This window comes from Neoarius graeffei, chromosome 20 (genome assembly GCF_027579695.1).
Source record: "Neoarius graeffei isolate fNeoGra1 chromosome 20, fNeoGra1.pri, whole genome shotgun sequence".
In the NCBI taxonomy this organism is placed as follows: domain Eukaryota; kingdom Metazoa; phylum Chordata; class Actinopteri; order Siluriformes; family Ariidae; genus Neoarius; species Neoarius graeffei.
Genome location: NC_083588.1, coordinates 44,480,459 through 44,491,523, shown reverse-complemented (window position 1 = coordinate 44,491,523; position 11,065 = coordinate 44,480,459). Strand labels below are relative to the sequence as shown.

Here is an 11,065-nt window from a genome sequence, read left to right as displayed (position 1 = left end):
CGGTAAGTTTACAAGTTCGCTACTTGTTTACTGAGAGGCAAGACTACTGTGTAATGACGAGTTGTAGATAAAAATATTTTAGCTGTCATAGCCTGTAAGATAAGTGTGACACCGCACACGTGATATAACCGAAAATCTCTAAAGCATGGATTTGGTTTTAACTTTGTGTCTGGTTTGACGTTAAATTTGTATTTCTTCTTGTATTTCTCTTTCATTTCGAAGTTTTATGGTAACAGACAGCATTTTTTGACGTGGAGTGTAGGTCAGTTTAAAGCTGTAGTAGGTCTTGTGTTATTAAACTGAGCTTGTAGAATAATATGGTGGATTTTTTTTAAGAAACTCTGCATAAATTGTATTGGAAGAGAAATCGTTAGAGACTCAGATAATGGTACAAGAGAGACATATACAACGGTTTCTCTCGATGTTATGGGTCTGAATAATATGAGAACTTTATTTTTTACTCCAAGTTAAGCTACAAACAAATACAAAAAGCTAATTGGCAAAATGCGTACAGGCAGTTCGACATGGCTTTTTTTTTTTCCCACACACATTTGCCATTCACTCTGCCTACTACAAATAGCCAAATGGTCACAATAAAAGTGTTCAATATGTACATCATTTTTAGGAACATGAACATGATCCAGGAATATACAATTACATAATTTGAATATAACTATACACACGTGGGACGGATACAGGACTCTAGGACTATTTACAAATTTCCTTTTTTTTTCAAAAATAATTAAAGAATTTGAGCACATGACAAAAGTCTAATGAGTTTATCTAGACAATGACTTCAAACATATATGACCATGGAACACAGAAGCCTTACTTCTGCTAAAATGAATGCAGTCACTACTAGAGCTAGCTAACTAGAGCATCACTTCATATTTGGGCAGAAGCATCGCTGTAAACTCAAAGGTATACAAGTTATAGGTAGTAAATAAGTTATAACATTCAGTTAACATGCTAACTCTCAAAGCATTATACATAGCACTTGACAAACAATATTCAACAAGGACAACGAGCGGCACTTTCTCTTTTTTGTTCATTTTCTCTCTGGAAATAAAAATCAAATTATTAAAAGAACAGCATGTGAACACTAATTTGTTTTCATTTTAGCAGTACCACAGTAAAATCTTAAGTTGACTAAAATACCCCAAAACATGCCGAAAGGTGCCGCTTTTACAGTACTCAGTAATAGTCTATTGAAAAATTTCCCATCTACTCTCCCCTCGCGATTTCATTGCAGCACTTACAGCATGATCTGCGTTACCACTATGGCTGGAAAGCGCTGCCTGCGGTAGCCAGACTCATGCTCTTCAACTTATTGTCCTTTTTCCATTTCATCCGCCGGTTTTGGAACCAGATCTTAATTTGACGTTCTGAGAGGCATAGAGCGTGGGCTATCTCTATCCTTCTCCTCCGGGTGAGATACCTATTAAAATGGAACTCTTTTTCCAGCTCTAGCGTCTGATAACGGGTATATGCAGTTCGGGCCCTTTTTCCATCTGGTCCAGTCATATCTGCATGGCAAGATTGGAAAGAAAAACATTAGCGAGGATGGCGCAATACAGCATTAGAACAGTAAATCGCCAAAAGTGTTTTGCAATTTGGAAATTTGCATGCAAATACTCTTGATGGATTCACGATTTATGACTGAATGAGTACAGTGCAATCGCCAAATGGTACAGTGCACATATGTGCGTAAACAACCCTTTTATCACTGTTTTACAAATTTCTGCATTCAGTGAAATATATAATACCTTCGCTATTTAACGACGCTTATTCTTTCGGTTTCACCAGTGGACAATGTTTCCCAACACTTTTGTAACTTTGTTTATTGGTTGTTTTCTCTTACCAAAGTAATCACATTCCCTTGCGCCATAAAGACAGAACTTTTCAAAGAAACAACAACTCCTAAGCATTTAAAGCTCGCCCTGTCCTCTCTTCCACCTCTCTCCCTTTCTCTGCTACAGCTTGCGAGACTCCACACTTGAAAGATTTATGACACTTTCGCGAAAATAAGTAAAGGCGAATTCCGCCCCCACTGTTAAAAAGCAAAAACTTTTAAGCACGAATTAGGCAATACTCGTAGGCAAACAGTAAAGAAGAGTAAAGATAATACGAGAGTACCATGGCTAATGTGTAGTTTCCGCATCCAAGGAAATATTTGTGGCGCTTGGCCATCGGTAGTCGCCGAGCTGGTGGAGGTTGCCGTGGTCTCTTGCTTCTGCAGCGTCCGCGGAGCTTGGTTAGCCGCTCTGTGGGAGCCTTCTTCGGTCTCAGATGAAGCACTGGCCTCGTCGATTTCTGTAAAATGTGTACTGTTGGTGAGGTTACTACTCGCAGCGGAAGAGCTTTGGTCTGAAGGGGGAGAGGAGCCTTTGGGTCCTAGGCTCTCGCTGTTAGAGCAGGGCAGCGGCTCTGGGGATGCGAGCGAGCAGCTTGACGGCTGCCGGAATCGTGTCTCCGGGGCTGGAGATTGGAAACCCCGGGAATTGTCCCCAACCGCCCCAAAGTGGCCAGTGCTGGTTGAACGGTTGACGCTTAGGTCCATCCCATTGTAGTTGTAGCCGTAAGAGCTTGAATGCATGGTGCCGGAGTCCCTGTACGAGGCGTTCATAGCGTTGCTGCTAGTTCCATAATTTAGTAACTGATAGTCAGGGCCATTTGGGTAGCGCCCTGAGAACGAGTTTACAAAGTAAGAGCTCATTTAGGTTGTTTTAGCGAGCTTGATTTGTAGATCTTGGTCGTTATAACGCTGTGCTTCACGATTTATGATGTATTAATGAATTATAGCAATGCACTGTACTTCGTTTTTGCTATGTATGCGGCCAAATATGGGGGTGGGGGTGCGTTTGGGAATCACGTGCTTTTGTTGACCAGTCGTAAATTCTCACTGATGACTTCAAGAGGTAATTCATGCTCTATGGTTACAAATGATGACGAGACGGGGAGTTGTAGCCTCGAGCACTCGTGTGCCTCCCATTGCAAGGATATGTTGCATGTGAGCAGACAGCGTCACCTACTGGAGATATAATTAAAAGCACAGTGAATATTTTTCTGGTCTGTGTACCTAATTTTATTGTTTTATTCTTTTCAGTGAGAACAAAAACCTAACTTGTACTCACATTAATTTTAGTACTAAAATGTTGCCAAATCTGTAATGCAGTGGCAAAAGTCTAAAGATTATCATGATTTGCATAAATAAATTTATATAATAATAATAATAATAATAATAATAATAATAATAATAATAATAATAATAATATTATTATTATTATTATTATTATTATTATTATTATTATTATTATTTATATAGATTCTCATTCGTGATCTAATGCCTGACAAAAAAATTTAAAATTTGTAGTTTCAATTTATATTGATTATATTGGTTTTTGGCCAGGTTTTGCAAACCTAGAAGAGTAAGTTCTCCGTAAGCCATAAGGAATGTGGGACTGTGATAGATGACCTGAGCTGATATATGGTTTGTTGATACAAAGGCACAAGTTATTTCATGTATGTGCATCATGATGTGCAATCCACCATTGTGCCATACGTTTTTGCTTACATTTAAACGGGAAGACTGCTTAAAATATTCTGCATCATATTTATGGAAGCTTAGACTTTTAACATTGAATAATCATAAACCAAAAAAAATCCAAAATAGGATAATCAAATATCGACAATCCAACCTTGAACATATTTCAAATAGATCTTTTGAAGGGAAGAATCTGATGAATCTAGGCCTGCAAATGTGTTCGCCTTGAATTTCATTATAGCAACCACATTTATTTTGTATCACAAGATATGCATAACATGTGTAAGAAATATCTGCATTGCTTATATGATCTCGTGCTATTAGGCAGTCTGGATAAAGTGCGCTTTTGAACATTAAATTGTCTTTTACCTTAGGAAATTCTGGCTGCAGAGAAGGTCAGTCTCCTAAACGTTTGACCCTCTCTGGGTGAGTGCACGGTACGGACAGGTCAGCTTTCTCCTTCGGTCATCAGTTAAAAATCACTGAACCCTTTCTTTTCACTTTGTGTGGTGCATTTTGCCTGCTGAACTGTGGGGCGGCGTGTCTTTCAGTGTGGAAAAGGGAAACTAGGTTTTTGATTGACAGGATATTTAAGTGTACCTGTTCTCTATCGAAGCTTGAAGCTGAAGCAATTATCCAACATTTGGCAACATTTTCCTGTTATGTAGCTTTCAAGTTTGTACAGTCTGGTGTTTTCTAGATACAGAAGGAAACCGAGTCCGCGTTGTGCTCTCCCATATTAGCAGAATTATTTGGCATCATGGCAAAATAGTGGAACTCTGGTTCAATACATTTGATAGAAATCATATCTCATATGCTATGTGGCTCTGAAATGGTCGTTTTTACTTCTAAAACAATTGTCACCAAACATGGTATGTCAGGCGGAATGTTTTCTCGCTTTATTTAATTGCTTCTCCTGATAAATATTACAACAATTTGAATGCACATACAAAATCAATAGACTATAAACTTGAACCCGCCTTGTTGGTTTGGGGTTGGGAAATGAAAGCTTCAGTCCTATATTTTCCATAAATTCAGTAAACACCTCACACATTTAATCACCCTAACTAAAATGCGTCATTTCGTACAATGAGATTTTATTTTATTTTATTTTTTACAGCTTAAATATGAGTAGGAATATAACATTTAAAATATATGTGTTAAACATATCCGTTTTAGTCATAAGAACAAATCCTAAAACATAATTTGCACATAAAAAGACATTAATTAGAGACATCATGAAAAAGATAAACAAAGTAACACTTGAAATGTATAGGTGGAATGCTACAACGAATTTACCAATACAACTTCACCGAAGCAAATGTATATATACATGGAGAGTTTTTTTTCCTTCTGATGAGTTATTGAGGTGTCTGCTGCTCATTGCAATCATTTCATTCTGTCCTCTTCTCGTCTTTCTCCTCGCCACTGGTTTGTGATGAGTTGATTAATTTGTTCTCCTTTTTCCACTTCATCCGTCGGTTTTGGAACCAAATCTTGATCTGGCGTTCCGTCAGGCACAGAGCGTGCGCAATCTCAATACGGCGCCTGCGGGTAAGATACCTGTTAAAATGAAACTCTTTCTCCAACTCCAGCGTCTGGTAACGGGTGTATGTCTGACGACCCCTCCGACCAGGGTTACTGAAGGTCCCTGTCCATGAAATGGAAAGAGGAAGGGGGTGGGGGATAGTTGCACATTAACGCCGAAAGCGTGCATATTATAATGATTATAATGACAAATGTGTTCTACAAAAACAGCTTGAGGACAGCAACATGACTTACAAATCGTATGCCTTAGCATAATTATTTAGTGTTTATTATTAATTATTAGAATTAGTATTAGTATTCGCAATGTGTTACTTCAAAGAGTGCATATTAGCAGATATTCATGACTACGTAACAAGGCTGTCACTGAAATCTTTAACTTTGTAAAAGACAGCGAATAAAAAAGAGACTATCACACCACAGTAAGACTTACTGTGTACTATCCAATTCAGTGGCTCTTACAATGCTACTTGGTGTTTGCTTGCATGTAAAATCAGTATTCAAAATCTATTTCCCCACCCAAGTTATACTGTCGTCATACTAATTTCCTTAGTTCCATATTTAGAGTGGCGCTTACTACTTATAATATAAACTGAGTTAATAAACTGGAATTTGTATTTATTACTCTCTGTATTTTATGGTACAACAGAGAGAATCTTGTCAAAACGGCAATGCAAGTCATTTTATGCTAATAGACAAGCTGATAGAGCAACTTCCCTGTTGTTCTTGGGCAAATCTGACTACGAATTAAATTTAAGCCTATAAAACAAACTACAATATTGTGTAACAATGGTACGATATTGATATAACAGAGGTTAGGCGTTATTCAAACTGCAAGAGTGTCATATCTCGTCTCCGGTTTCAGTGTTACACTGTAGAGACGAATATATGCTGGAGTGAGAAGCCTGTATTTACACTGTATGCGCTTCCGGATTTGTACAGTCGGGCAAGTAGCGCACTCTAGCTCTCTAGTCTATATCAGCGGTGGCAAATAACGAAAAACATAAGGAAACAATGACAACATGTACGTACCACTGCAAGAGTTCATTCTTTGCATCCATGGGTACACTGGCACCGCCGGCTTCTGTTCGTCGCCCTCGATGTAGATGCTTTTTCCAGGCGAATCAGTGCAATCTGTTTTCCGGTGCTCCGGATTGTGGACAAGAGAATGTTCTTCTATGCTAGAGAGGGCACAGGCGTTGTCTTTTTCCCTGCAGAAGCTTGCTGCCGCGTAATCGCAGGAACCGATGGTGGTCGCCCTGCCGTAGGCACCATTCGTCTGCTGGTAAAAGGAAGAGTGGTATGCCTTCTCCTGAACACTGCTAGCTCCATAAGCAGCACCGGGATAGTGTCGTAAAGGGTCTGTGTATCCGGAGGAGTATAAGGGTATCTGTCCCAAGAATGACTCCTGTCCTCCGGGCAGAGTCACCGGGAAAGTGGAGTTTACAAAATAGGAACTCATTGGGAGGGCACGGTTCTTTTCCTTGGTTTATGATTTGTTGTGTTTTATAGTCCAAGCGGTTTAGCTATTAGTAGTTTATCGGAGATTGGGTTTTAGGTGAGGGGGGGTTGCTGGGTGGCTATGTGCCAGTGCGGGACAGAGGAATACCATACCATCTGACCAACCACTGACCAATCGCAAGCGACCGTGCCTGCAAATTAGCACCCTTTTTTTGGGCAGGGGGAGAGTGGGGACCGTATTTTTTATCCTTTCTCTGTTCCCTTTCTTTCAGTGACATTGCTTAAAACGCATAACAGATTTTTTTTTAAATAAAAACTAAATTGAATACGTGGATTCCCCACCTCTATTTTGACCGTGGTGTATGCACTGTCCTACTCGCAGGAGACAGAGGAGGTGCTAACAAATAAAAGCAAAGAGTGGATTTCCAATAAATGACATTTTCTCTATTAAGTTCAGTTATTGTTCGAGTAAAATGTTGTATTTGTATTTTCAAGGATGCAATTTTACTCAGCCATTTATATAAAAAAAATAATGGACACCAGACATATAGGCATAAAAAATATCTATTATGTCTGAGTGATTTGCAAATGATAAACAATTAACACAAATGTTACATGTAATCAGCGAGCACATGATAAAAATGCATTATATTCTCTCTCTCTCTCTCTCTCTCTCTCTCTCTCTCTCTCTCTCTCTCTCTCAGGTCTGCTTACTTGGGATAGATAGATAGATAGATAGATAGATAGATAGATAGATAGATAGATAGATAGATAGATAGATAGATAGATAGATAGATTGATTGATTGATTGATTGATTGATTGATTGATTGATTGATTGATTTACTACAGCCCCAGAAAGTAGCATGTTGTGAAAATATTGTACGATTTGCATTTGTGACGTAGTCACATTTATTCATATAAACTAATGTCATATTTTCCACACGTTCTTCCTTTGGTTGTCGACTTTATATATTGTGTTATAAAACAATTTGTTGCACCTTACTTTTCTTACCATGTCCCAACTCTGACCGCATCAGTTTTCCAATTTGGATTATAAACTTATGGCCTGCAAACTCCAGAAAATGAGTATTTTGGCTGTTATTTCTGCTTTTCACCAAACTGCTTTTTAAGTCGAGTGTGTGTGTGTGTGTGTGTGTGTGTGTGTGTGTGTGTTTGTCATTAACCAAGAGTGCCGTTATAGTGGCTGGTGTCCTGTCGTTATACAACCACTGCACCATTTGGGACCCAAAAAGTGGATATTTTTAAAGGTGGCTGGGATTTGTGTGTGCGTTTTACTTTCATTTCAATTTCCTTTTAGCATGACGAGGATGCTGCGCTTCCTTTTGCATTGCTTGGTTTTCTGTGAGCGGAAAGCGTCTATTGTGTATCCACTTGCATGAGAAATCAAGAGGAAACAGTGCTTGTTCAAAGTCTATTTATTATTAATGAGTGATAGCTGCTAGTGGTGATTTTGTTATTGATGAATTCTTAATTAGGACGAAAGGCAGCGCGATAGTTTTATTATATTCTAAAGTCAATTTTAAAGTAATTTTATGTGTTTTTTTTTCCAACAGATATTTTATATGGACCTTGGAGCAAAAAATCAAAAATAAAACATATGACACCAACTCATCATAACAGAGCATAATGCAATCGTGGAAGATCACTGTGGTCGAAGGAAATTACTTCAAGTATATGACTTTATCAAGTTTTCTGTAACCTCATCTAAAGTTCTCTGCGTTTGTGATGGCAGTGAATATATTGTGAGTATGCCTGTGCCTACGTACTATGTTCTGAGGGACTCTGTACGGTGTAACTTATTGTATTCTAACATAACTATTTACATGTTTTGTGCTGAAAATTCTGTTTTCTGTTTTTTTTTCCTAAAAGGACTTGTTCATAACTTATTAAATGATCGTATAAAATATTCCTTTTTTCGTAGATCTGTTTAATGTATTAATTATGTTTTCCCAATAAATTGGACAACTCGGGTCATAAGATTTTGATGAATCAGCTTTACAATATTGCGAATATAGAGTTTAACAAAAAAAAATACAGTTGGTTCAAATATCATACATTTGAAGTCGATCTTAACTGAAACCGGGGGGAAATGAAATAAATTGAAACAATATTGTCTTTAAAGTATTTTTTAAGTAAATCTTTGGAGAATAGATCTGCGCACCATGCTCTGTATGTGTAGTGTAATTTAAGTCAATTAAAATTACTTTTCTTTTTAATTAATTATACTAATGGTTAATTTGATTTATTCATACTCAAGGTAATTAAGAGTGAATGTATATTTAAATTCCCAGATATATATATTTTTTTGTATAAGGTAGAATTCTATTTGTTGGTGTGTTTTGTTAAGAATATTAAAGAAGGTCTTAGGCAAAAGTGTAAAATGTTTTGTTAAAATAAATTGATACGACTGTCAGGGTTAAATAAAAAAGGAAATAAAAGAAATCTCTATCCTGTTACCTATTCGGACATACTGCTGTCGTCTTCCCAGCCACTGAGTTTCTACACCACATAAGTAGCTTTGAAATGTGTCTTGGATAAAAGAACTTTTTTGTATCAAATAATTTAGACATTTAACTTCACTTATCACATATTACATTTAACTACAGACTACTTACAAAGTATTTGTCTGTAACTTGCATAGCGTAGTAAGCTGTAAAATAAGCCCGTGCATTGTCATGACGTGTTAATTTTCTCATGTTTGCCATATACCTTTCATTTTGGTCGAAATATTGTTTGCACTTTCTCGAGAAGAAACCCTGAATTCAAACTGTTAATTATTTTGTATGCTGCAGTAAACCACGCGTAAACGCACAAATGTATGTACTACTGTATGCAGTAGTGTAATGTGATTTATTCTGTTTCTGGACTCAATAAAATCAACAAGAGGCTGAACAAATAAAGCAAATGCTACTGTCTGCTTTTGATTTTCGTCAAACAAAGTCTGGGCTTCGGAAACGGTTAAATGTTTGCCAATGTTTATCTTGCACGTCCACCAAATCAAATATGTACAGATCTACCAGGCTGTTTTTGCTGTAGGACTCATGTACCCTCCAAGTGCCCCTCCCCCTTCTCACTCTATGCTGCTACTCCTCTCTGTTTTCGGCTACTGGGCTCAGTACTTGCTCTTGCTTAAACTGTGAGGAGAAAATAACCAGAACCGATAACCGTACGCGCGCTTGTGTGTGCGTGTGTGTGTGTGTGTGTGTGTGTGCGCGCGCGCGCGTCGGGCCGATTCACCAGAGAATACAATAAGGTATGGCCATCCGCTGACTTGTAGAAGAGTTTCCACAGGCAGGAGAGTGGACATGAACGAATATCCACCCCAAGCCTTTGCTTTTCTGAGCAAGTGGCGAATGCAGACACTTCAAAGAGCGGCAACAACAGCCTCGAGAATTTACAGCTTCTGCATTCTTTTACGTTTCACTGCCATCGGGCTCAGCAGCCAACCCCTTTCAGCTTTATCTGTTATCTGTGGTTCTGTTTGATTTATTGCTTTTATTTCAAAGATTAACTATTTGCATGATATTAAAAAGTAAGTATTAAAAATAAGAGGAGAAAATCTTGACATCAAACATGTACAAACATTTACATTCAAAGGAAATAAACCAAAATAGCAGACGAGACAGAAAGAGAGATCGCAAACAAACAGACAGATATAGACGATCAGAAAAATCCTCACATTGTTAAAATGTGAGGCCACAAACAAATGTGCGGCAAATGCACATCTCCAATAAACATTCTCTGTCTGTCTGTCTGTCACACACACACACACACACACACACACACACGTATTAACAAGTCATCGGCCTCCTTGGCGAAAGTCCTGACGTGAACAGACACACTGTCATTATGCGGAACACAACGCTAGATGGCACCAAATAGCCAGAAAACAGATTCAGACATGAAGACTGCATTGAGCGAAAGGGTTTTTATCTCACCAACAGGCAGACAGCCACAGTCCACCACCTCCCCTTTGTATTGTTTAGCTCAAACAACAGACATTACAACTTAAATAAGATTAGCCTCCTCATCCAGAAAACAATATGTGCTTGTGTGGTTTTTCTAAAACATGGATAGCCGGATTAATTATGTGCAACCTGTGACTGATAGGCTATAGGCCAATTGATTGATTACTTACAGACAAATCTGAAGAGAATCCAGGTACGTTAAGGTAAATGCCATCATAGACAATGCATAGCATTTCAATGCTTAATATTTCAAGCTGGTCAAAACTGTCTTAAGATAAAGCATGTCAGTTGAGAATGAAATCCAAGCAAACGAAAAACAAAGGGTGCAGTTGTGAACATGGTGGAATAGCAGGGTTTTGGTGCAGGACATATGACATGAATGGTCTAAAAATTGTCTTTGTCTTAATAAAACCATCGGCAAAATAATCCCTAAGGTATGTATATTTGGTCTGGAATTATTGGAATTTGATCGAACAATGTTTCCCCATGGAACTGAAGAGGGAATGCAGAGTTGTTTAATTATTC

General features: G+C 38.1%; 2 protein-coding genes across 2 annotated transcripts; both read right to left on the bottom strand.

Moving 5' to 3' along the window:
- Positions 1-435: 435 nt before the first annotated feature.
- Positions 436-2,822, bottom strand: hoxb5a (homeobox B5a). The gene is made up of 2 exons (XM_060901766.1): positions 2,137-2,822; positions 436-1,526 (listed from the first exon to the last, which is right to left on the bottom strand). Exons 1-2 carry the CDS (start codon positions 2,714-2,716, stop codon positions 1,279-1,281), a joined length of 828 nt encoding a protein of 275 aa, XP_060757749.1. The 5' UTR covers positions 2,717-2,822; the 3' UTR covers positions 436-1,278.
- Positions 2,823-4,672: 1,850 nt separating this feature from the next.
- Positions 4,673-6,624, bottom strand: hoxb6a (homeobox B6a). The gene is made up of 2 exons (XM_060901776.1): positions 6,122-6,624; positions 4,673-5,195 (listed from the first exon to the last, which is right to left on the bottom strand). The coding sequence occupies exons 1-2, from the start codon at positions 6,549-6,551 to the stop codon at positions 4,939-4,941; spliced, it is 687 nt and encodes a 228-aa protein (XP_060757759.1). The 5' UTR covers positions 6,552-6,624; the 3' UTR covers positions 4,673-4,938.
- Positions 6,625-11,065: the final 4,441 nt, after the last annotated feature.